At 45.9% G+C, this 27,746-nt stretch overlaps 1 protein-coding gene across 1 annotated transcript in view; it reads right to left on the bottom strand.

Moving 5' to 3' along the window:
• The window catches only part of LOC147886916 (uncharacterized), a 379,240-nt gene that overhangs the window by 325,836 nt on the left and 25,658 nt on the right, over positions 1 to 27,746 (bottom strand). The window contains exons 2-4 of the mRNA XM_087394075.1: positions 19,239 to 19,366; positions 11,464 to 11,527; positions 11,298 to 11,360 (exon numbers count right to left, since the gene is read on the bottom strand). Coding sequence (XP_087250201.1) covers positions 11,298 to 11,360; positions 11,464 to 11,527; positions 19,239 to 19,366 — 255 coding nt within the window. The remainder of the gene's footprint in view (positions 1 to 11,297; positions 11,361 to 11,463; positions 11,528 to 19,238; positions 19,367 to 27,746) is intronic.

Genomic DNA, 27,746 nt, shown 5'->3' with positions numbered 1-27,746 from the left:
TCACAACTCTCGCTGAGACAACAATCATCAACGGAAATCCACACACTATGCCTATGATGAAGACAACTCTGAGGACTAGCAACATAAATTTCTCATATCACATTATGCTCAATCAGGGAAGTCCACAACTCAGACACAAAAAGATAAGGATACATGGTGGTTTGACTTTGGCACGAGTAACCAGATGGCGCTTGAGAAAGAATGGTTCTCTGATCTCCATCCAATAGGAACCCGAGAGAGAATGTCGTGATGGGGATGACACACCCCACAAAATCAAAGGGATCGGCAACACACCTTTGCATAGCAATGTAAGCACTACAGGGAGTATTGGAGATGCATTCTATGTCTCCACAATGGCATAGAAGCTTCTTTCTATTGGATAGATGACTGAGAGTGGTATGGAAGTGCTCGTCAACAAGTATGGATGCATTATGAGGGAGCTAAAGAATCCAAGATCCTAATTGCTCAGGCTATCAATATTGGAAGAATGTTCAAGCTTTCTTCTTCTATTCCAATGTCGAGAGCCCTAGCAGCTCATCATCAAAGTTAGGATGCCTATTCGAGCATATTGTGGCACAAGAGGTATGGTCACCTCAACATCAGCCTTGGATCCCTAAAAAAGACAAACATGGTACAAGGGCTTCCAGTGTTGTATTTTCAAAAAGATGTGTGTGAGGCATGTTGCAAGGGTAAGTAATACAGGCAGTCCTTTCCAACATCTTGAACTCAAAGTACCCACATCCTTTAGAGTGTGCATTTTGATGTAGGGGTCCGAGTTCTATACAGTCTCTTGGCAAGGCTTTGTACTTCATCACTTTCATAGATGATTACTCACGGAAGACTTGGATCTATTTCCTGAAACAGAAGTCTGATGCATCAACACTTCAAAGGCTTCAACGCCTTGGTAGAAAAGCAGATTGGCAAGTACGTTAAGGTCCTCTATTATGAAAATGGAGGTGAATACAAGTCCAGAGTTCAATGCTTTTTGCAGACATTATGGCATCACATATCAATTCATATGTAGATATACTCTTTAGCAAAATGGATTTGCTGAACAAAAGAACAAGGTGATTGCAAAGTCATCTAGATACATGCTTGATGAGATGAATGTTCTAAGATAGTATTGGGCCGAGGCATGTGACACAGCTGTGTACTTTATGAATAGGAGCCCCACTACTTCATTGCAAAACATGACACCAGAAGAGGAATTCACAAGAACCAATCCCTCTATTGATCACTTGAGAGTATTTGGATCTCTTTCTTATGATTATGTTTCTTATGCACTTAGGAGTAAACTTGATGTCAAGTCAATCAAGTGTATTTTCCTTGGATATCTGTAGAGTCGGAGGCATACTGACTCTATGATCCAGTCAAGAGGAAATCGGTTATATCCAGGGATGTTATCATTGATGAGGCTTCATCATACTTTGATAGTCCAACTATAGTTTCTACTCCGCCTCTGCCAGTAGTGTCAATGATACAGTAGATTTCTTTACCTATAGAGTCAAATAGTATGCAGACCACCATAGTGACCACTCAGAGTAAAGGCAAAGAGAAGGTCCTTGATGTAGTGGATATAGCCACTATCATAGTCATCCACTAAGATCCTTGAGAGTTCTATTTTCAATCTTAGAAGATTTGCTCATGATCGAAAGGCACCCCAAAGGTGGACCTACAAGAGCAACTAAGCATTCATGGACAAAGTGATGGTAGAACTTGATGCAGTGCAAGTCCTTGAGTGGAAACATGCAATGGATCAAGAGTACAATGCTCTTCTCAAAAATCATACTTGGACCTTGAATCCAGGAACATGCCCAAACTCACATCCTCAAAAAATACAACACATAGTGCAATTTCAATCTCATGATAGTCACTCATGAGATAGAAAACCATAAACTACATCACACATAGCAGGGACTAGCTACTATGACATCCCCATTGATGTCATCAGTGCCGCCCAATAGTGGGTGTAGGCCATAGTATAATCATATGCTCTCACACATACAAATCTATACACCCACACATACTTGAGCATCCATTTGTACAAAGGTCTTCATACTGAGTTTCTGTCAGCACTCCGGAGGTGAAAGGTAGACTCAACCGTGACAAAGGCTAGCACTAAAGGAGAAGGCTAATAAAAAGAAGTTCATTCAAGCTACAACTGCTTTTGAAGGAATATGATTTCATTTTAGTCTCTCCCAAATCCAAGCAAAAAAATGCTTAGACCATCTAGCTGATAGAGCAATGTACCACTTGAGATAGAAAGAATTTATCGCAATATCAGTAGGTCGCAACATGGATGAGAACTTCACAAGGTAAAATTTGCATGTCCGCTAGTATGGCAGAAGCATATATCTAGATTAATCCAGGAACATGCCACACACTGGATTCTCTCATTTTTTTTCACATGCTACCCATGGTGTATTCTTGCCTTGAGGACTCTGCTCTTGGAGCATTTTTCAGACTTAAGAGTCTTTTTCTTGGGGGGGGGGGGAAGTAGATACCCCAAGGATAATGTGAATGGTACCGTCTCTATCCAAAGTGTAATTATCCACATAGAATGTATCAATCTATGCATGGAATCTCTACATTTGAATTGAAAAACTAATACATCCTAAGAAGCTCGAGAGAGAGAATGAATGCCACTTCTCCTTCCCCCTAATTTATACATTGACAACTATACCATATTGAATTGACCTCCAATTACCTAGGGATCAGCAATAGGAGCCCAAGAGATCATATCCTTCCAAAAAAGAACTATGTGAGAAAGCCACTCTTCTTACATCCATCTATCAACATGACAATCTATTGCATTCTAGATGGAATGATGATATTATGCCCAACCACAAAGGGGAGAATGGAAACTGAAACTAAAGTGCAAGTCCTCCATTGGTACCAAGTGCAATAGACCAAAAAGTATGACCTGAAAGCAAATTTTCAGACTTATTGCAATCCCTAGAATCCTATTTTTAATGCTCTTGAGTAAATAAAATATCTATGGAAACCATTGAGACCCCAGGATAATGCAACCAATTACGAATCATCTATCTTCGGTGGCAATGAGGAACACCACCAAGACCCTTAATGTTATAGCTAACAATCTTCACCAATGGGAGGAAGAAGCCTGGAACTACTTTCCAAATCTAGTAGAGGAAAACATTTGTCCTCTCTAAACCTCTCTAGGCATAAGCGAAGGGTGGAAGTCCACTGGAGAAAGGATGACACCATATTGTCTCATGCCAATGGGAGTCCATGCCTCTTCAAATGAGCTGAAATATCAACAAGTGTAGAAGGCATGAGCTCAAAAAAGTTTCTACAATCAGCCAGAGGACTAAAAGCATTGCTTTGCTTGAACTGAAAGGGAGCTGGAATCCTTAAAATCCCAGCCTCTACTAGGATAGCCAAAGAAGGAAACAAGGCCTCCACTCTGGTAGGACTATTTGCAGATCTAACAATATGAGTGATGGCCAAACCACCTCCTCCATTAGATAGAAGAATCTGCTTCACTAGCGGAGAGAGAAACTAATTAGAAGTCTGGGAGGGCATAAGATGGGCATGAGATGGAAACTCTTGATCCAAGGGAGTAACAACAACAAACCTGCCATCTCTGACAAGGAGAACTTGGGACAAAAAAAGGATCCTAATGAGAGGGAGAAGCATTCCTTCTTGAGCCTCTTTTCTTTTGGGCAAACCCTTGAAAAATGCCCAAAGAGTCTGCAAATGGCTCCTTCCGCCTCAACCTCCACCCTCCTCTCCGCCGCCTCGCCTCCCTCCCCCCTTCTGCCTCCTTCCCACATCCTCTCCTCCTGCCCTGGCAGCACCCTCAAATCCCATAGCAGTTAAGATTCTTCTTTCCCCAACTGACAAGAAATAGGTGAAGCATGCAGTTCGGTCACTTCAGGACAAGGCAGTACTGGGCATAATAGTTGGTCTCACACCCACGAGGAGACAGGTGAGAGACTGGATTCAGGCGAGTCTAGCACTTGAAGGGGACCACATCCAAGAGGTCACCATCTAAGGAAGAGGAATTTCCTCATCCAAATGAACTTTGCTGCTACCGCCTTGACACTTGTGGAGCAGAGCCCCATCCTCCTTGGCCCGCATCTGGTGTACCTCTTCCCTTGGTACCATGGCTTCACAGTGGAGGAGACACACCATGTCCCCCGATTCCCGATGATGCTCCACTTTTCGGGGCTTCTAAAGGAGTACAGAGCCATCCTTTCCTCCATCGGCAGAGTATTTGGCACGATGTTAGAATCCCCGCCAGGTTCGGTAGCTTCAGTGGTAGCAGACGATGGGGTCCCCAAGATCAGATTGGTGGTTGAGAGCCCAGAGTCCCTCCCAAAGTTGATCCTACTAGAGACCCTCGGGTACACCCCGCCAGAGAGTGGAGATCTTCAGTTTTGCTTGGCCAGCGTCTTTGTGGTAAGTCGATGGGACATTTAGCCTGCAACTACCCTCGCGGTCAAGGGCAAACTCCTCCCCCCTACCCCCGCAGGACAGGAAGAGTCAGCAGACCCGAGCCCCACCCCCCTACAGACAGGAGCAACAGGAGTCACAAACCCCTTGTGTGACACCTTCAGAGGAAGAGTGGACCCAGGTGGGAAAAAAGAAAAAACAACGAAGTAAATTGGCTCAAAAGTGCCGCAGGGAACACGCTAGACGTAGGGGGAGAGAGAGCAAGTCAAGAGGCACCCACGGAGGAGCAGCCACAGGAGCCCTTGGTTGGAGATCCTTCCCCTCTAGCAACGAGGGCCACAGTTGTGATCCTCCATCAGTGGGGAGGTACAACCCTTGCGTGAGCAGGGGGAGCTCCCGACATTGCGATGGCAAAAGATGTGAAGGGTAGCAAGGCACGGCGGCTGAGGATAAAGGGATTAAGAGCCCATATTTGCTTGGTCTGCAGGGCGGGTCTGTGGCTTCCCCTACTCCATCCTGCCCCCTCCCCTACCGGACCCCTCTCCCTTGCCTCCCAAGCTCCCCCTTCCCCCTCCTCCCCCCCTTGCCACTCCTGCTATGGTCATCCTCACCACCCACCCCCCTCCCCCCCCTTCCCCCGGCCTACCCCTCCATAGCAGCTTCTTCAACTTTCCCTCCCTCCCTCCCACCTATCACCGGCTTCCCTGCCACTAGGGAAGGGCATGACTGCTTCCCCCTGCGCTTCCTCGTCGCAACGGCCTATCCCCCTCCCTTTGCAGCCCTCCCATTCCAGGGGGGGTTCAAGGGGAAGGGGCTTGTCCTCCCGATCAGCAACTTCCATTCTTCAGCCTGGGTGCCCTCTCCCGAGAGATTTTTGGAGGTTGGGACCTCGGATCTACTTGGAGATCCCTTACTCTTCCCCTTTACCATTGGAGGTGATGCTCATGATCTTGCAACCTCGGAAAGGGAGTTTGATCAGTGTAGTGGCAGCCAAAGGCAGCACCCTACGAGAGCTGGGCTTCATGGGTGGCAAATGCGATACAGAGTAGTAGTGAGGAGTTGCAATCTCACGCCCCTAGAAGGAGGAGGAGGTCTCTTTAAGGGTGTGAGCATGCACTGCGACGAGACCTCACCTCCAGCGAGAGGCTTAGGCAGCAGGACCCATAATTCCAGTGGCTTAGAGACAAATATGAGAGCGCGTGCCTTGAGCTCCAAGACACAGAGGTTCAGCGGGCTGACAGTGCTCCAACCAGGCCCGTTGGGTATAGCAAGGGGACAAGATGACGAAGCAATTCATTCACATCACTGGGCCTTGATCGGCAGGTGCACAACTACAACGGTTATGGGATCCGTAGGGCATTGTACACACTGATCTTCAGGAGATTCTAGAGCTGACCCCACAGTTTTCTACAGCCATCTCTTTCAAGCAAAGAGGGTGACTCCAGCTTGCCTTGTGGCCCGTGAGTTATTTTGGGACCACGTACCGACGGTAGTCTCACTAGAGTTGTGTAGGATTCTGGACCTTTACGGATGAGGAGCTTTGGGAAGCCCTCAAGGCCCTCCCGTTCTAGAAGTGTAGTGGCAAAGATGGCTTGACTCCAGCCTTCTTCCAGAACTCTTGGGAGATCATTTCCACCCCTTTCCGCTCAGCCTGCCAGGAGATCTTTGACACGGGCTCCCTTCCTCAGTCCCTCAGTAGGGAATGGATTTGTTTGATCCCGAAAGAGGGAGATAGGTCAAACATTCGGCAGTGGAGACCGATCACCTTGATTGACACCACATACAAGATCCTCGCAAAGGTCTTGAGTTTGCGGTTTCGGCCTCATCTCACTGACATCATCCATGACACGCAGATCGGCTTTGTCTAGGAGAGCAGGATCCTGGACAACATTTTCACTTTTTGGGAGGCAGTGGATTGGGCTAAGGAGGAGTCACAGCCTTTGGCAATCCTTCTCTTGGATTTTGAGAAGGCTTACGACAGGGTGGAGTGGTCCTTCCTGGAGGGCACTGAGCAGAGGTTGGGTTTCTCAAACAGATGGATCAGAGGAGTCTCTGCGCTTTATGCACGAAGCTCTAGTCAGATGCTTATCGGTGGACACACGTGTAAGGCCTTTCCTCTCTCTCACTTGGTCCGTCAGGGCTGTCTCCTAGCTCCCTTTATTTTCCTTTTTGTGGCGGAGGCATTGAGCTACTACCTGAGATCGCAGTTGGCGGCTCACAGGGTTGAGGGTCCCAATCAGACAAGAGGAGTTGCTAGCCTCAGAGTTTGCAGATGACATATCCTTATACATCGAGGGTACCACTTTGATCTTGGAAAGAGTCAGGGGAGCCCTAGCCATCTACTACGAGTCCTCGGGTGCATGGATCAGCTGGACAAAATCCATCTGTTTCTTCAGCGGCTCTGAGGAGACCAAGGAGATTCGAGAGTGGGGGAGTGCCTTTGGCTTTCGGTGGGCACCTCGGGGTCAAACAGCGAGATACCTCGGATGCCAGGTGGGGATTGATATTGCAGTAGAGTAACAGATCGCCCCGCTCCTCGAGAGTGTTCGGCGCAAGCTTCTCTACTGGAGCTAAACTCTCCCTATTGGGCCGCGCCTTAGTGGCAAACGAGGTCCTTCTTGCCATGGCCTGGTATATTGCCTCCTACTAGTGCTTTCGCAAAGAGTGCATTGAATAGCTCCGATGTTTGGTTCAAAATTTCCTTTGGGCAAGATCGGACGGCACGAGGAATACTAGAGCCCGGGTCGCTTGGCAAACGGTGATCATGCCCCAGGCATTAGGAGGCCTGGGTATCATTGATCCAGAGATGCAGAGCAGAGCCCTCCTAGGCAAGTTGGTTGTGCATGGCCTCACCCCTGGTGCAGAGCCTTGGAAGCTCCTCTTACAATGAGGGCTTCTCAGGAACACCCCACGCATTGGGAGGCAAGGGGATATTCACACAGATGGATCTTTTTAGAGGCCCCCCTTACGAGGAAGGGTTCCCCCATGATGAGGAGCCTCCACAAGGTCCGACAAAGATTGATAGGGGGCCTCATCCATGCTCAGCCTCGTTGTAGAGAGGGTTTCAAGCGTCGGCCCCTCATTTGGCACCTGGAGATCATGAATCAAGATGGACGTATGCTTGGGTAGCAGACTCACATTGGTTGGGCATAGTGGGACAGTGGCCCAACTTGCTCCTTTGGCAGATGGAGTAGATTACCCATGGAGGCAGAGGCAAGGCTTGGAGCCCTAGCGCATATGCGAGGGGCAGGACAGTTGATGAGGCAGATTGATTTAGTCATCCCTGAGCCTCGTTGCAGAGAGGATTTTAAGTGTCAACCCCTCATTTGGCACCTCGAGATCAGGGATCAAGATGGACGTATACGCTTGGGTAGCAGACTCACATTGGTTGGGCACAGTGGAACACTGGCCCAACCTGCTTCTTTGGCAAATGGAGTAGATTACCCATGGAGGTAGAGGCAAGGCTTGGAGCCCTAGCGCATATGCGAGGGGCAGGGCAGTTGATGAGGGAGATTGATTTAGTCATCCCTAAGTCTTGGTGGGAGGGACTCCACAGGTGGATGGATGGACATTAGATGGTTGGGTCAGTTCTCTCAAACTGGAATCCCCTTGAGGATAATAATTTAGCGAGCCAGCACGCAGCCTGGTTTCTTCCGTGTAGGGCCTGGAGGCCAACTTCAGGCACTTACTGAGAGAGACTCAGAGATGGACGGGAGTCTAGATGGGATTCATTGGAAGATGACCAAAGTTGTGGGCAATTTGGGGAAGGAGTGGCAAATCGATCCCCCCAACATCCCAGAGCAAGATGCCCCGAGATGGTGCCTCTGGCTTTGGAAAGGTAGGCCCCTGAGGGAGGTCTAGTGGGATCCGGGAGAGTGGTTTTGGCCTTCTAGGACAGGCCTTGCTGAGTAGGTGGATGAGGTGGCTTTCTTTTCCTATACTACTCAGATTGGTAGGAGGCTTCAGATGGGACTCTTCGACTTGGATCCCCTCGAGAGGGAGGCATTGGGTGGCCCATAGGGTGTCCCAGCAGGTCCGTTCTAGGTTTTGGACACGTCTTTGGTCAAGTTTGCCGCCGAGGAAGATCTCCTACTTCTTTTGGTTGGCCACCCATGGAGGCTTGCCCATCGCGGTCCGTGGTTGGAGCAGATGCAGGTGGAAGGGTAGTGTCATTGCTGCTCTACTGGTTTTCTGGAGACGATCCCTCACTGCCTCTGGAGCTGTCGTAGCGTAGTGAGGATTTGGATGGGAGCCCTCAAAATTATGACCAGTATGCAGAGCCTTCAAAGGACTTCACATGGGGGATGGTGGCTTGGTTGACTGAAAGAGGACACACGTTCCAGATTGATGAGATCTCCCTAGCTTATTGGATACAGGGTCAAAGCATTCACAGGATAGAGCTCCATGAGGCGGTCCCTCCTTATAGCCTCGTTCCTCCTCCTCCCATAGAGAACAGCGTATGGGAGGTAGTAGCCATTATTACTACATGGAACATTTGGGTTGCTCGCTGCAGCCTGGTGATGTGAGCATCGGGTTCCACCCTCGGCTACCTTGGTTGCCATGTGGCAAGATATCATCTACACCCTCCGCTCCACCTGGGAGCGTGGGACCTAGGCTCTAAGGCGACTGTCGCGAGGCGTGCTTGATTCTGCAAGGCTTGGCATGCATGATTTTTTTACATATTCACTCCGCGAGGGATTCGCTGGTTGTATAGCCCCCCTGCCTGGCTCTTAGCCCCTGAACCAGAGATCCCCTAGGCAGTGAGTTTCTTTGGAACAAGCTGGTTTTTTCTTCTTTCATCCTTTTTCCAGTTTTGTCATACTCAGCACCCTTGGGGCTGCTGTTTTGTATGAAGTCTTTCAAGCATTAATAGAAGGTTCCTTCTTTGCATTAAAAAAAAATAGAGTTTGCAAATGCAACAATGATTATGACAACTAGTAATCTTGATCCTTTGTCGAAAGAGGGAGCCATCTCGCCTCTAAAGCATGATGTGATCATGAAAGATGTTAGGGTCAGAAACAATAACCCTAAGATGCAGGACTACATTAGTCCTAACAGCCTCTACTACCGAATATGGCCAACAATGGAGAGAGTGAACATCCATGACCAATCTGAAATAAATTTCAATGATGGGGAGCAACCGGCAATAAATTTATGGAAGACCTAGAAACTTGATGAACAAAGAGGTGATTTGCATGTCCTCCTCTACTGGGTCAAAACCAAATGTATAAGGAGAAAGGGATGCCAACTTTGAGGAGACAGAGAACATCCAAGGCTTCTTGAAAGGTGGGGTCCATGAACATGAGAAAAAAGATTGGTGAAACTTTTCTGCTCCACACCTTTAAGTAATTGTTGCAGCTCGTGTTTTCAGAATTAAACAAGTTCTCACAACCAAGAGGTAGAAGAAGGATTGGCTGAATGGATAGGCATTCGCCGATCTTGAGATGGAAGGCTAACTTGAAGCCTTTATAATCCATTGCTGCGTGACCTGAGGGAGACTAAGAAAACCTAAGGTTAAGGGAGGGGTTGGGAAGGTATGGAAGGAAGAAGAGATGCAGGAGGAGAGGGGAGGTGGAGAGAAGAGAGGAGGGGAGTAGAAGGATTGGCGGAGGGGCTGTGTGGATTGTACAACCCTGTACAGGCATCCATATAGGCTATACACCCCATACAGACTATACAAAAACAAGGGTGGGGGCAAGAAATGAAGGCTGGAGGGAAGGAGAGTAGAAGCACACTGGGAGAGAGTAGTGAAGGGAGTTCCGGGCTGAGAAGAGCGGTGGGCAAGACAAGGCTAGCCGCATAGAGCAACAAGAAGGCAAAGTATAAGGAGAGGAAGGCCAGTAGCGAGGCGACCAGAGAGAGGACAAGAAGCGGTAGGTTGCATAGAGAGGAGCAGCAATGGTCCATTATAGATGATTCCATATGCATTCCTTGTTATTGGCACTAATTGTCTTTCCAATGCAGTTTGAAACTATTCTAGTTTCTTTGGGGAGCAGGAATGTATGCAGTGAATAAAGAAATATTTCCAAGGCTCCTCTCTTGGCAAAAGCCCCCTAAGCACAACCTTGCAAAACAAGGCCCTGGACTGCAAAACTAAATCCATGATATTGAGCCCCCCTTCTTATGTGGGGAGAATCAAGGTCTCCCAAGCCACTCTAGCTCTGGTATCAGAAAAACCATCAAGTCCACTCCATAACAAAAATCCTTATTGGCCTTTTGATTTGAGTGATAAATTCCCTGGAGTGGCACTAACAAGAAACAAACTTTCTGGCCTTAGATGTGGCCAGTATTTGGGCTGATACTATTCCCACTCTGATTGCCAGTTGGAAGAGCATGCAGGGGTCCTCCGGGGCAGCCTCTGCGAGGAGGGTTACATTCCTTACAGAATGGAGAGGCTCAGCCTTTTTCTCAGAGATTTCATCTGGCATTTTCAGTTTCAACATTGGTTTCTCTTCTAGAGTGTTTTTTCTCATGCCCAACATGATGTATTTCTGCTTCGAGCTAGCTCACAGGGATTTGTTTCATACTTCCTAGAAGTATCCTTCCTAGAAAGAAAGAGAAAAGAAACTTCCAAGATATGAGCATGAATTGCAAAGCAGCTGCCCTATTTGTCTTATTTCAGATCTACACGTACACTCCAATCCCCTTATGAAAGCCTACCATAGCATGCCCATCTTTCTGCCCCCAAGATCCTAGGAAGTCTGAGTTATAGCTCTATAAATCTCTTCCTCGGTTAGATATATACTTTTCTTTCTTTGATTACAAAAATGTTCCTACAATATTCACCCAGCAGTTCGTTTTCCATTTCCTCATAATTAAGTTGGAAACCCATCTTTCATGCATTAGGTTGAGACACTCTCAATTATTTATTTTGCTACCTTGAGCCTTTTAGCCTCATCGTAATTTTCAGCTTGCACAGCCTTTAATTTCTCTTCGTGCAACTGCATCCAGCATAATTTCACATCAGTTAATCTATATTAGAAATCTAGTCATAAGAAATAAAACAAGGTTATTCTCTCTTTAGGAGGATGGTTGAAAGCTAACCGTTATGATTTCTTTTGCAGTTGTTGGATCTACGCTGTCTAAAGCATGATTCTGAATCGGCGTCCTGCATCCATATCAACTGGAATTGTCAAGAATAAGTTGTCATGGCTTAAACCTTAACATGATGGGGTCTATGTTTTGGGAGAGCTTCTACAAAAGCATACATATCTAGTATTCATTGTGTGCAGAATTACTATATTAAAGATGAAATCCATGTGCCTGTGAAATGCTTTAACTTTGTAGGTACATCTAGCCAAAGAAAAGCTGTAGTGTGTATAGCTAGACCAAATGATGAGATGTGTTTGGTATCTTTAATTTACTTCACAGCTCATTTTGTTTTATTTATAATTAAATCCTATTTAATTGATCAGGCTCACATCATCATAAACATGAAAGGTATTTGGAATTCACCCTGAAACACATCACACGGAGTCTTGGTTACCAATTGGTGTAGATTGGAGTTGCTATGTTGCACTCGAGGCTAGTGCAAAATAACTGCAGCACTGGTGTGCGGTGTGTGATGGTAGGGTCATTAAGCAGCCGATGCATGTCTCAAGCAAGATTACCCATAGAGCAGTGGGACATGATCCTTACCCTAGTTGGCATACAATTGCAGTAAATGGAAGGCACATCGAGAGTAAGGCCTCTCAAGGGATATAATTAGCAGCACTTAGAGAAAGCTCAGCCTACAAAGTTTTCAGCAATACATTCAACTCGCTTGGGTATCTATAGTTCATAGATTTTTCAAAATCATGGTAAAGCATTTTGAATTCGTTAACTACTTCTTTCAATTCATAGGGTCTTTTCTTTGTTCTGTTAAATTGGGCTTGTGTCCTTCTCTATAGTTGTAACATGTACATATACAAATTTGTATGTATTGGGTGCTGCTTGTCCACATAATATAAAAGATTTTTGAAATAGTTAACTACTGTGTCATTAAAATCGATATCTTAGTCATTGGAATACTTGTGTAATGTGTTAGCTATATTAAAGTTCCCTTCAAATTGGAAATAAATCTTTACAAAGCTTGCTATGTTGTGCGTATTTGCCTAGCCAACTGGTATGCCGGCCCGAGGACTTTGTTGCACTGTCCCAGCTATTTGGTTGGTCGTTCCAAGAGGGTTTTAGGGTTTTCAATGCTGCTGCTACTTTTTTCCCTGATGTGTGCATAGGCTTGACATTCTAGGAGCAAGTGCTGCTCATCTTCTATCTGCCCTGTGGGGCAGGTTTTGCAGATTCTCCCTTGGGACCTGGGCCTTGCCCATTTGTCCCTTTCTACTTCTAGGTCATGGAAGCTGGTCCTTATTTGGTAGATTAAATGCACTTTGAACGCTGATATGTCTTCCCAAATGTATTTTTGCATTCATGCTATCCATTGGGTTAATTTCCTATTTAAAGAATTGCATTTTTGTCCTTCGGGTATTTCATAGTTTCTGTAGCATTTTCTGCATGACCAAACTTTTGATCCCCCATATCTTCTAGGATATCAACAGCCTGTATGCCCCATAAATCTATCCATTCCCCTCCTCCCTATGCCATGAAGTGGTCTTTGTAGCCTTCATTGCTTTATGTGAGATCCTACTAGGGCTAGAAGTCATGTTGGAGCAGCAGTTGGCACTAGTATTTCTCAGCATCTGGAGGAAGCTCTTGTATTGGAGCTTAGTGAAGCTATCCTTGGCACGTCAAGTGGTGGTTGTCAACCAGGTTTTTCTTGATACTGTGTGGTACATCATGCCTTGTTGGGCCTTTTCCAGATATTGCATCAGCCAAGTGAAGCAACTCGCCAGGAACTTCATCTTGTCAGGATGGGATGGCCACCCAATTAGGGCGAAGGTGGTTTGGGACGTCGTCATTATTCATCCACAGTCTAGAGGAGGACTGGGTATTGTGGACCCAAAGTGCCAGAGTAGAGTGTTGCTCACGAAGCTCATTATCAGAGGCAAGAAGTGAGTCTTGGAAGGAGCTACTCCTTCATAGAATTCATGAAATTCGCAAAAGTTGGGAGGTCATTGGGAGCCCACTACTCGGTGGATTTTCTAGGATGAGAGCTACTAGCTTGGTATGAGCTTAGAGGTGAGATTTGCAGCAGCTATTCTCAAGGCTTGGTATGGAGCACAAGAGGTAAAACACTTATGGAAGGTAGGGACATGTCTGGAGCGAAAAGAGAACCAAGAGGTGCTATGGATGTAGAGGGTAGACTTGGAAGGAAACCGGGGTTGTGCATAAGAAATGACATAGCTCCTTGACAAGTCTGCTGCGGCGAGTCGGATGCTGACCCACTGGCCATCCCCATGGATGATGATATCGATGGAGACATTTTTGCGGGATGGGAGAAGATGTTGTCTCGAACTATACGAGCTTTGGATGAAGCATTGTCCCTAGTGCCTTCCTCCTTTACTTGTTCCCCTTCAAAGTCCCCGATCTAACCACCACTGATCTTGTTGGCCCAAGTCAATGAGATCTTCGGTGAAGTTGCTAGCTCTGGCAACTGCGCCGATGGGTTCAGTTCGTGCTTGGATGGAGGACTTCTAAAACTTCCGTCGCACGTAATGGTTCTTATACCGTGTTTGATCTGCAGAGGGAGCATTCACTCCACTCTTCTTAAGTACCCTCTCCTTTTCTCACTTGCTCCCTCAAGGGTATCTAGACTACTCGACATAAAATCTCTCTTCTAAGGCCCTAAAACAGCACTTCACTCTTTGCTACTCAACACCACTAGTGTCCCACCATGATCGCCATAAACTGTCTGAAGGGGAGGTCCACGTGCTTCTGGAGGTATCACCGGAGGCCTAAGGCCATTGATGTGAGAAGCGTGGACCTATGACACTACACTACCCTGTGCGAGGATCGTGTGTGGTGACACAGGAGGCACTAGGGAGTGCGTGAATCGGAACAAAAAGAACAAACTCTGAAAAGGGACAAGAAGAGACAAGAAAGAACAAAGCTAATGACAGAAAATGGAGGAAACAGTAGGCCAAGAGGACACAATGCGAACTAGATACATAACATAGAATGAAGATTTAGCCTTGTACACCAATCGGCCTCAGAGATGAAGCAAAGATCACTCTTCCAAGATAGCAATAGACCATAGCAATGCAATAGGCGAGCTCGTAGCTCTAGCCTCTCCTTCTCTCACTCTCAATCCCCGTACAAATGCTTAATTATTCCCTATCCCCCTCATCTCCCCTCTTCACCCTCGCCTTCATCGGCGGGAAATCCCTTCCCCCCTCCTAATTGACTGTCCCCTCATCCTTAAACAACACACCACTCAATCTTTTCATGTCTTCTGCAACGGCTAGCTTGTGCCGAGTCGGTGCATTGTAACTACTCCATGTGCACCGCTTGTAGCCACGCTGTCTCTGACAAGGCACCGCTAGATGAAGCATCTGTGCCACCTATCAGTCTGGCAGAGGTGGATTGCTTGACGTGAAGACCCTTGACGCATGGCCATGTGCTTGGGTGACAGGTGACCATGTCCTCCTTGTGACCATGTCTCCATGTGACTATGTCATCCTTGTGACCATGTCATCGCAACAACTAGGTGACCGGGAAAACCAAGTGATTGCGTCCATCAGTCCACTAGATGGTTGGTTCTGGAGAAACTTTATCCATATGCACATCCATCTGTACAATAAGTGGCCTGAAGGAGGATAAAAGAGTTATCGAGAGCCCACAAGGCTCATAGGGGGCATGGGTAAGGAACTGCAATGTGAATGCAAAGAAAGATAAGGGGAGCCTAGAGGGTCAATAGTAATAAGAGCGGTAGAGACAAGAGGGACAATGGATGAAAGGGACACTGAAAGTGAGGCAAGAAGGGAACTTGTAATGGAAGTAGAGAAAATAATCCAAGTAGATGGGGTAATAGTAGAGAGAGGAGCTGCTGATGGAATGGAAGCAGAGAATATAATGCTTCCCCTTTCTACTCACAAAAAGATGCTCAGTCTCTCCAATCCTTGAGAAAAGTAACTCTCCTGAAGGAGGCTGCTCGAGATGATCCTTGCATGGCCGTCCATACGGCCATCAGAGTGTGTACCGTATCTGTCCAAGTACTGGCCAAGGTCTGAGAAGGGTGAACCTGAGAACCCTCCATAGCCTCAGTGCATCTGGCTCTTCAAATGTGCCATGCTACAATGCTAGCTGAAACCTCCCATGGAGAGTCAACCGAGGAACGAGCAGCCTTGAAGAGAGTGGCCAGAACATCCTCTAGAGAGCACGACTCCACATGGTGTCATCGGATGTGAAGAGCCAAGAGGAGTCATGTCTCTCAAAGAAAACTTGGGGCCCTGAAAGAGTGAGCCAAGCCACTGATCCCCATGTCATATAGAAGGGGAGGCGAACAAAAGTGCTGAAAAGTCTTGCAATCCCCTTCCATATGATTCTTGCCTGTCTGCAATCCCAAAGGCAGTGTTGTATTGTCTCCGAAGTAGAAGGGCAACGAGGGCAAGTAGGGTCAGCCCCGAACCTGGATCTCCATTGGTTCACTGCTATCCCACCATGAATAGAAAGCCAAAAGAAGAAGAGAGTGACTTTTCTATTCCGGTGGGATTTCCAGAGCCTTTGCCAAAAAAATTTCTGCAAGTCTACAGAAATCTGAAAATTCTCCCAATGAGGAGCTTTGGTGGGCCTCCAACCCCTGTAGCTGAGCTGGAAATTCCTGGCATTACTGATCGTGTAACGAAAGAAGGGGATGCCCTTCTCTCAGTGCCCCTGGAATTATATAATGATGATTTTTTTTTTGATAGAGGCAGCAATTTCGCCCCTGGAATTTCTACATCAGACAACTGTCCAATGTTCCATTTTTGGAGCCACACACCACTTCTTGCTCTACCATGCCAAGATTCCATAGGTTTTCTATCTGGAGGAGTTGTTAGTGGTAGTTGTCCATATTTCAGAGTCTAATACATAGGATGGTGTGTGATCCCCTCATGCTTTGGTAGGAGTTATATCATTTTGTTGCCAAGGCTAGTGCCAAGAGGAAGGATGTCCCTAGATAGGAGATTACCATCCACCAGTAGTTAGTGGTCCTGCAAAGGAAAGAGAAAGAAGAGACCATCATATGCGAAGGTCCATGAGTGCCTTGCTCTACTTGTCTGAGCCTCAGCCTCCCGCTTGGGTACATTCCTTTAGATGTCGAAGTAGATTCCCATGAATCAAGATCATCCTTCAACAAGGTCCTTGCCTTCAAGCTCCATGTCGCGTGAAATTCCGTACAAAGGGTATCCCTATAGAAGACTGATAGAGTGGCCCCAAGAATTACACAGGGAAGTGTTTCACTAAAAGATCCAATATTCTTTAATTATGTGTACTTCACAACCATTAGTGTGTGTGCAAGCCAGTAAATAGATAGTGCTCCAAGAAATATATAGAATCCACAATGGTATATTTTCATCCAAAACTAGACACAATACAAAAAAGAGATGCAGAGTCCCACGAAACGTTGTCCTCTAATCTTACCAAAAGCTCTCCTACTACCTGCTTGGCACCTCTAGATCCCTGAGCCCGCCGCCTGCTCCTCTCTGAGCTTATGCAGACTCTCTGTTCGTGACCCTTCCACCTTACTGCCCGGATAGTCAGCCTAGGTGGGTAGTCCCTCCAAGCTTAATTTGCATCCTCCAGCATTCTTTTCTCCTCCTAGATGTAGGCCCAAAAGAGGCTGATCTTCTGCTCCTTGCTGCTTGTTGCTTGCTGCTCCAAGTGATGCAATGGAGGCCCCAAAGGCCACCTTTTATAGGGCTGTTTGCCCCTTTGAACTTGCCGACTCAGTAGCAGCTAAACTGGCCGACCAGCAACCCCCTACTGGCTGACCCAGTGGTCTGCCTATTTCCCCCTGGTGGGGCCACACCTTTTTAGAGCTGGCTGGCCCAGCCTGGCCACGTGGCAGGCTGCCACTGGTTCAGGCTCTACCAGCCCAAACCCGACCTGCTGCTAGGCCTATTTGGCTTCAAAACTACCGTGCTTCATGGCGCCTTCATTCTGATACTGCTCCAGACCCAGCCCTAGAGCTCTTGCAAACAGTTCCGTAGACCCTATTGTAGGTGTCCGTACCATTGATGATGTCAGCACTGATGCCATCGCCTCTTTCTCTATTGTAAATTCTGTCGAGATCTGCGCCTTCCATCTGTGGGCAGCCTCTGGAAATGTCTCTGCCAGATCTGCCCATGGTGGCTTTCCTCTGCTAGGAATCTCTCTCTTGTGGAGCCCACATGGCAGCCTGTTTGCTGCCCATGTGGCAGCCCCAAACCTAATTCTATTGTCCTATGGTCTACCTCCCTGATGCACTCCTCATTTGGGGCTCACAAATGGGGAGGTGACCTCTACAATCCAAACATATTTTGTGTGAGCACCTTGAGCCAACCAAAGTAGTGGGCCATGTGGAGCAATGCATTTACGCTAGTGGTGGTTGGTACATTGACCCTCGTCCAGGGGACATACTACTTGGCATTTGGAGGTTATGACTTTATGGGCGTGTTTCCATAAAGTTCCTTTAGTGGGACCCAGGTAAATGGGAGTGGATTGACGTAGTCAATCACTCCAAGAACCTTCCATTCTTAGACTTTAAAATAAGTAATGCCAATAAATTTTAGATCAGTTGCAAATATCCTTTTTGGAGAAGACTATGGAAATCCCCCATGATAGGCAATTCATTGGCTCTTCATTCATGGAGGGGTTGCAGTGAACCAGTGTGAAAGAACACTTTGAACTTGACCCTTCTTGCCCTTGGTGCTTGACTGCTGATGAGTTATCCAACATTATCCATAGGAATGCAAACAAGCCAGGATCATTTCAATTGGGATTGCAGAACTTAGCAGGCTTTGCTCCTCCATCTTGATCGTCACTTGGGGCTCAGTGGCCTAGCTCTCTTTGACAGGGCCTTAGGTTTCTTATGAGGTTCATGTATTTCCTTGGGCTATCAAGGTTCAACATTATTTTGTAGAGTTTTGTAGACTTAGACATTGCTCATACCTCAACATTACAAACCTCCACTTGCATCCATGGACATGATTTGGGATATCATTGCTAGAATAAATGCCTAGATGCACATGTATAGAGGCTATAGACAGCACTCAAGTCCACCCTTATACCATGGCTAGCACTGGACAAATATTGTACACACATTTGGTCTAGGATGCAAGGGACTCTGAGGTCTGCATTGGCGAGGAAGACCTTTTTATAAAAGACTAGAGAGGAGATCCCTTGTTCCCTTAAAATCATCCAGTACCCCCTCCTTCTCCACCCTCATTGCTCCAAAAGTCAACCCCTTGCTTCATCCAAGACACCTTTCATCCTTTCCTTTCCTTGTTTTTTATTTTCTTGCCAGTCAACTTTACGCAGCCCATAATTTAGGCTATGCCTAGTGCACACACGAGGTTCCAAGATCATGAAGTGAAAAGAGGATGAAAGGAGTCTTGCTAGAAAGGAACGAGCTAACATGCATACTAATCAAGTCTCCACTTATGATTAGGGCATGCAATCACCATATACAAACAAAGTGGAAGCCACGTGCATATTGTTCAAACTCCACGTCTCATTAGAATATGCATCCACAGCTAGAGTGGATAAACCATCATCACAAAACATTCCTTGACAGTAGATTATCTTCCTCTAATCTTTCCCTTTGATTAGCATCACTGCAAACAGAGTGACTTTATGATATAACATATTCCTTTAGCCAAAATGGTGGATTGACCTAGAAACAGATTCATTGACCTAGCTCATAAAGCAAAAATTTATAGGTTCATAAGCATGACATCTATGGCACTTTGATAGGGTCATACCAACAATCTTTGATAGTAGCTGGAAGAGGATTGCTGGAATCTTTCATAGTAGGATTGATTGCTGGAAGAGGCCTTCGAATTTGATCAACAAAAGGCTCCCCTGTAATGATCAATGCCACAATTCCAACCTACAACAAATGCGAATCACCAGAAGTAGAAAAATGTTAAATCATAGACCATAATCATGGCACTATTCTTTTTTCAAATGATGTTTGGATCACTCATTTGCAAACATCGAATTTAGTTTGCTTCACTAGCTTACGAAAAAGAACCCAAAGGCTATAAGTAGGAAGAAGATATGTACGAGCGAATTACAAGGCATGATTGCAAATAGCATACAAATAATACATATCAATGGTAGTCAGGTGAACATGCTGATGTAATCCTAGTAAAATGATGGAATTGGCATCACCACAAGGCCAATGGATGAGCTTGAAAGTGTGGTCTGAGGTCATCCGCAAGCGTTTATATGCCAAATCACCTAAGCGAATTCTAAGGAGCAATTGGGCTATGGAATCATAATAATAAACATTTGTATTAAGAGTAAAAATCTTTCTAACAATATATAATTTTCATTTTATACACTTGAGATTTGTGAAAAATGGGAATAAATGAGTGCCATTGGTAAAAATTCAAACAGTAGGTGAAGAATCCAAAACAAAGCACAAGGCACATCAGAGTAGCCATCAAATAAGAAGAAAACAAATGTAACTTTATAAAGCAAAGGTATTTATGATGCCATCTACAACCAATCCAAGCTGCTATTTCAGTTTTGAGAGATTCCAATGCACCTCATGCTTAATCAAGTAAAATTGGAACAAATATATAAACCTGAAGAATAGAATTTATTTTTTTTTAGAAGTTTAAAAAAATAGCATACTTTTAGAATTATACTGTTTCTTTTTTTCCCCAAAAGAAAAGACTTCTATAAAGTATGAAAGAAGCTCCAAGAAGCAAAGCGCTCATGGGAGAAGTACATTATGCAAGGCATGAAGAAATGAACACCCTAAAAGGGCCAACAAACCAAGCTCGTGCAAAAGAGCTAGAAAAGATCCAAAGTTGAGGCTAAATGCCACCTCAATCCTACTAGGGGCTCTGAGAAAAATAGGGAGCCCCTCCACTCCCTAAGGAAAACCATCCTCTTGGTAGAAGCTGCCTTGGAAGATCCCTGCATGCTCACACAAATGGCCATCAAGGTGTGATAGCATCTATTCAAATACTGGACAATGTGTGTGAACGGTGGACCTAGGAACCATCTAAGGCCTCTGTGCATCTGGCTCTCCAAATATGCCACACTGACATTCTCGCTAGAATCTCCCAGGAAGTATATCCACAAAGGCATGTGCAGGTCTAGAAGGAGAACCGGATACATCATCCAAAGAGGAAGACACAGACCTTTTTTTTTCCTTTGCAAAGAAAGGAAACTTGAAAAAATCCCCATACAAATCAGCTGCCAAAAATAGGGCTGATGATGGTAGATACAAGGAGAGAAAACTAGCTGTCTCAGACTAGCCTACTGGCAATCCCAACTCACTACCTAGGGACTATCCGGAACAAGGTCTAACAGCCAGGATGAAGGCCTACATATCCAGCGGATATCTCCCACCGAAAAGGTGTAGAATATGCCTGTAGGCCATGCCTTGTAGAAACGCTCCCACTGCTTGGCGGTACCTCGTGAGTTTGGGACACCACGCTCCCAACAGCAGGCGCGTAGAGTGAATATGATATCCTGCCAAATGGTTACCAGTGTAGCCACCGGTGGAACCTGATTGCTCTCCCATCACTTGATTGTATAACGGGCAACCCAGATGTTCCAGGTAGTGATACTAGCCACTGTCTCCCACACGTTGTCCTTGTGACGATAGTGGGAGAGAGGGAAGGAGTCTCACTTGAGGCTTTCTCACAATCACAATGGGGGAATACACACAAAGGTGGAGGCTGAAAACAGTTTTCCTCTTCTTAGTTGTGAAAGCCAAAAAAACTCTAGTACAAAGAAAATAGAAGAACCCTATATGTGGGTCTCAAACCAAACTCAACTAACTAAGGTGGCATACTAACTGAGCCACAAACTAGAGTAGATAAGGATAGCTGTCATCCAGCTATTATTCGTGGGCGGTGTACCAACCGCATCTCCAGCTAACAAGTCGGTGACATAAATACACAACGGTCACCCTGGCATATCGCGAGTGGAGCTCGATATCTCAACACTCCCCCTCGAGCTCAATCCCAATTCCTGCACACCAAAGCAGGTCTCTGAACTTGCGCAGCTTCTCTGCGCCCAATGCTTTCGTGAATATGTCAGCTACCTGATCCTCTGTGCTGACATAAACTAGATCAATAAGACCTAGTAAAACCTTCTCCCGCACATAGTAATAATGCACCTCAATGTGCTTTGTTCTAGCATGAAAGACTGGGTTCTTTGCCAAGTGTATGCTGCTCATGTTGTCACAATAAATGACAACTGGCCCATCTGTAGACTGATGCATATCAAAGAGTAGCTTATGCAACCAAGCTACCTCACATGCAGCCATTGCTGCACCCCTGTACTCAGCCTCTGTGCTTGACAAGGCAACTGTAGGCTGTTTCTTGCTGCTCCAAGTGATTGCAGCACTCCCAAAAGAGAACACATATCCACTGGTAGATCGTCTATCAGAAATACTACCAGCCCAATCAGCATCAGTGTATCCATGCAACTGTATCTGAACCCCAGCCTCATAAAATAGTCCATACTGCAATGTGGACTTCACATACCTGAGTATGCGTCTAGCCGCATCCAAATGCGGTTTCCTTGGAGCCTGCATAAACTGACTTACCAACCCAACAGCATAGCTCAAATCTGGCCTGGTAATAGTCATGTAAATCAAACTTCCTACTATGCGTCTGTACATAGTAGGGTCTTCCAGAAGCTCACCTGCATCTGCGCTCAGCTTCACATTCTGCTCCAAAGGAACTGAAATAGGCTTACAGCCTGTCATCCCATATTTGGACAGCATGTCCAATCCATACTGCCTCTGCAAGAGCTGTATCCCACTTGGTGATCTAATCACCTCAATGCCCAAGAAATAACGCAGCTCTCCCAAATCCTTCATCTCAAACTTCTGCTTCAATAGCATTTTCACATGAAGGATATCTTCATCACTATCACCTGTGATGATCAAATCATCAACATAAATGACCAGTAGCATAATCCCTTTCTCTGTTTTTCTCACATAGAGTGAGAAATCTGCGTTGGAAATCTGAAAGCCAATAGTGACAAGATACTGTCCTATCTTGTCAGACCATGCTCTAGGTGCTTGCTTCAAGCCATACAAGGCTTTCTTCAACCTGCAAACAAACTCAGGATGAATAGCATGAACATAACCTGCTGGCTGCTCCATAAAGACCTCTTCTTGCAAATCACCATGCAAGAAGGCATTCTTTACATCCATCTGATGTAAAGACCATCCCTTTGATGCAGCCATAGCAATGACTGCTCTTACGGTTGCCATCCTTGCAACCGGGCTGAAAGTTTCTTCATAATCAATGCCATATGTCTGTGCATACCCCTTGACAACTAATCTTGCCTTGTATCTATTCACAGAACCATTTGCATTGTGCTTGATCTTATAAACCCACTTACAGCCAATTGCATTCTTGCCTTTAGGCAAAGGCACCAATTCTTATGTAGCATTTGCATCCAAGTTGCATCCAAGGCATCCATTTCTTCATCCATGGCTTTCTCCCATTTTTCATTTCCCATGGCTTGCTCAAAAGAAGTGGGTTCTGGTTCCTGTATCACTTTGACCATGTAGGCATAGTGAATGGCTGTAAATCCATCATATTTCAGCCTATCCACAGGATACCTAACCCTGGTAGACCTGCGCAAAATAGGCTCACTTCCAGGTGCTCTCAAAACATCCCTAGTCTTCCTTACTCCAGGTGTAACAACAGAAGGAATACCCAACTCATCATCAATGCTCTGCTCTGAGCCACTGGATTCACCATCCACATAAGAGTGACCTGCATTCACATCAAACATGGGCTGATCTACCTTCTCTTTTCCTTTTCGTGATACCTGCATACCACTGTCTGCATTGCTTTGAGGAGATTCTCCTGATCTCAATCTGCCTGTCCATGGCGAAGTATGTGAACCACTGCTAGAGGACACTCCAGGTCCACTGATGTTTTGTGATTGCTGCTGTGAATTCTGTGCAGCATTACCATTTTGTGCATCTACATCAATCATCACATTTACTGGTTTATACCAGCTGCTCATCTCATCAAAAACAACATCTCTGCTCACTGTAAACTTACGAGTAGAAGGGTTATAGCATCTATACCCTTTCTGCTGCAGAGAATAACCAATAAAGATGCACTTCTTAGCTTTTGGATCCAACTTGGACCTCAACTCATCTGGCACATGGACATAGGCAATGCAACCAAAAATTTTCAAATGAGAAATATCTGGTTTCCTACCAGTATACATCTCCTTTGGCGTCATGCCATGTATTGCTGCAGTGGGAGTCCTGTTCATTATATAAACTGCTGTAGCAACTGCTTCAGCAACCCAATAATAATCTGGTAGATCTTTTTCATTTAGCATAGCCCGAGATACCTCTCCAATATGCCTGTTTTTCCTTTCTGCAATTCCATTTTGCTGTGGGGTATGACTGCATGAATATTGCTGCTTTATACCATGCTCCTGCAAGAACCTTGCAAACTCATTTGAGAGGTACTCTCCCCCTCCATCTGACCTTAAACATTTTATTTGCAGGCCTGTTTCTTTTTCAACCATAGCTTTGAAAGCTTTGAAGTGCCCAAACACTTCACTTTTCTTTTTCATAAAATACACCCAAAGTTTTCTGCTGAAGTCATCAATAAATGTGACAAAATAGTGACAGCCACCAATAGATGCAGCTTTAGTAGTCCACACATCAGAGTGGATTAATTCCAATGGCTTTTTACTCTCTTGAACATGCCTAGGAAAAGGTTTCCTTGCCTGTTTCCCAAATTGACAGGCTTCACAAACCTTGTGCATTTCTGCAACCTTGAATTTAGGCAATCCTGCAACAGTATTTTGGGCTTGCATTGATTTAAGTCGCTGTATATTAACATGACCAATGCGTTTGTGCCAGATATCAATATTTGTAACTACACCGGTCCCATGTGCAAACATTGCTGCACTCAATTCAGGCATGTCCGCATCCAACGTAAACATCCTGTCCTTCTTCTTTCCTTTTGCTATCAAGCGACCATTATTTTTCATATCCTCAACAAAGCATCCATGAGGATTAAATCTGACCTGCAAGCCCTGCTCAACCATCTGACCAACAGAAACCAGGTTCTTGGTGATGTTCGGGACATGAAATACATCAGACAAGTATTTCTTTTTCCCATCCTGCATAGACAAAGGAATTTTGCCAATCTGCACAATAGGATGTGCAGTATCATCACCAGTCTTCACAAATCCTGGTTTTTCCATTTTCCTTGCATCCTGCATCCATTCAGCATGACCTGTCATGTGGTTTGACGCACCTGAGTCAACATACCACACATCATTGCTTTCTTCTGCACTTGTCACAGAATTTGTCATATGCTGCACCATAAATAGATGCTCATTTCTGTCATCACCCTGCCTACTAGAAGATGCATAATTGCCTTGCTGCAATTTTCCATTCATAATGTCATTCTGCTTTTTATAGCAGTCCTTAGCCATATGACCCATTTTGCCACAATAGTAGCATTCAACATTGCTATTTGCATTTCGGCCTCTCTGCCATCCACCACGGCCTCTTTGGCTCCCCCTGCCTCTAGAGTTACCACGTCCTCCTGCATAGGACTGGTTTTCTTGCATTTGCTGCATATTCTGATTTCTACCACGGCCTGCAGATCGGCCTCCTCTACCTCTGCCTCTACCTCTGCCTGCATTTGAGTAGAAGACAGTTTCTTTTGAAGTTCCTGCTGAAGAAGATGCACCACCATTTCTCTGCTCTTCAGAAATTAGAAGAGCAATCAACTCCTCAAAATCAGGAAATTTTTCACGGACGGCAATGGATGTCCGGAACTGTGCGTAATCCTTTCCTAGACCATTCAAGGTCACAGAAACTAAATCGTCATCATCCACTGGCGACCCAATGGAAGCAAGTGCATCCACAATTTTCTTCACCTTCATGTGGTAGTCATTGATGCTCATATTTTCTCTCTGCACATTGTGTAGCTCCTGCTTGAGCTGCATTTTCCTGGCCTGCGTATTTGTGTTGTACATTTTAGCCAAAGTATCCCATGCCACCTTTGGCGTACTTGCATCCTGAATATGCACAATCATTGAATCTGAAATACTGATAGACAGCCAGTACATAACTTTTCTGGCTCTCTCATGCCATCCTTTAAATGCTTGCATTTCCTGTTGATTGGGAACATTAGGAAGAACTGGTTCTTCTTCATTTCCTGTAATGAACTCCCAGTAGCCTTTTCCCATCAAGAAATTCGTCATTCTAAACTTCCATGCCTGGAAGTTGTTCTTGTCAAGCTTTTCAGTGACAATCTGTGAAAGGGAATCAGATGCCATTACAGAACACTGCAAAATATTCTGTCACTGCAAAAACACAGCTTTTGCCTCACACGGGCAGATCTGCAAAACTGACGAAAGTGGTATTTTACCACACAGTCACTTCCTAGTGACGATTTTGCATCAACAAGCAACAAGCATGAATCTGCAACTCCCAAAATCTCTGCACACAGGCATACGATGCAATTTCTGCGGCAACTTTTCACGGACTAGCCGAGTAGTGGTCGCACAGCAAAAACAGGGCCTTTTTCTGAGTGCCTGCGGAGAACTTCCGCCTCCAAAACGGGCTCCGAAATGACCTCGAATCAGAAAAATAAAGTCACCGAGGGCTTCGCCTGATCCCGCAGCATATAATGCCCTCTCGCCACACCGCGAAGGGCGTCTCAATCTGAGACAGTGCACTCTTGCACTTCCGGCTGTGCTACCTGCAGAGATTTGCTCCCAAACTCGAAAAAAGGAAAGCAACACTTGTCCTCTTACCAGGACACTGCGAACTTGGTTTGCTTTCTTGAGCTCCTTACCACGAACAAGGCTCTGATACCATGTGACGATAGTGGGAGAGAGGGAAGGAGTCTCACTTGAGGCTTTCTCACAATCACAATGGGGGAATACACACAAAGGTGGAGGCTGAAAACAGTTTTCCTCTTCTTAGTTGTGAAAGCCAAAAAAACTCTAGTACAAAGAAAATAGAAGAACCCTATATGTGGGTCTCAAACCAAACTCAACTAACTAAGGTGGCATACTAACTGAGCCACAAACTAGAGTAGATAAGGATAGCTGTCATCCAGCTATTATTCGTGGGCGGTGTACCAACCGCATCTCCAGCTAACAAGTCGGTGACATAAATACACAACGGTCACCCTGGCATATCATCGCGAGTGGAGCTCGATATCTCAACAGTCCTCTAGTATCGGCGGTACGGCGGTACAGTCTCAAGGAACTCCATCTAGAAGACCTGCTCACCATGAATCCTATCTGCCAGTGATACCATATTAATACCAAAAGCGTGACGTCCCTCTATGAGCCACGCCACCATCCCATCTCTTTGCATCCTCTGTGTCCTAGCCACAATCCAGAATGTTGCCATCCAAATGTTCTATGCCATAGAAGAGCTCCATAGGCAGCGTGGGATGGCTCCCCCTCCATGCATCGGACACATCTACCGTCGACCCTCATATGCTCCAGCTAGGGACCTATGGGTAGGCCTCCATGAGCCACATCCAAAAGAAATAGGAGATCTTTTGTGGTCGTAGGCTAGACCATAGTCAGGGTCAAAAGTAACTGACCACCTCCCTAAGAACCTCCTGCTCCAGCCAATGTCGCTCCCTCGATGGGATCCATGCTGCTGCCTCCAACTGGATGTGTCTACCAATGTGGATGGTCTCCATACTGCTGCCTCCAACTGGATGTGTCTACCAATGTGGGTTGTATAAGAAAAGAAAGGCACCTCATCTACCTTGTATGTGTGTTCCACCCGCGTTGGCCCTCTCCCGGGTCCCACCGGATGTCCCTAAGAGGCCTATCCTCCCATAGCCAAAGCCGCCAAAGTGCTTCCTCTGGGTTGGCTAGGACCGTGGTCAGATCTATATGCCACACTCTACCCAACCGTCCAACCACCCTAATTCTCTGGTACTCTATATTCTCCAGGGCTGCTAGCTCTTCCACCTCTCTCTTCGACTCACCCTGTAGAAGGCCACTTGGTCTCACACTGTAAAACCTGCGGGCGGATGAAGCCCAAGTGCTCTCTAAAAAAACGGACCCTGAGAGGTACTTCCGTCCGTGAGAACTACCTGTCCAACCAGTAAGGGGTCCAGGGGCTATGCAAACCCTCCCACCACGACTCATGGATTGCTAAGTCGATCTCAGCCATGCGCAAGCCTACTCCACGCAAGTGAGCGAGTGACTATGCTCTAGTATCCCCTTGGAGCCATCTCCAAGACCCAAAGGATCTCGCTGGCCGA

Source organism: Dipteris shenzhenensis, chromosome 23 (assembly GCF_047967505.1).
Source record: "Dipteris shenzhenensis isolate YYH24624 ecotype China chromosome 23, Dip_SZ_1.0, whole genome shotgun sequence".
Lineage (NCBI taxonomy): Eukaryota > Viridiplantae > Streptophyta > Polypodiopsida > Gleicheniales > Dipteridaceae > Dipteris > Dipteris shenzhenensis.
Note: the sequence above shows the minus strand (reverse complement) of the source record. Positions and strands in the feature narration are given on the sequence as shown.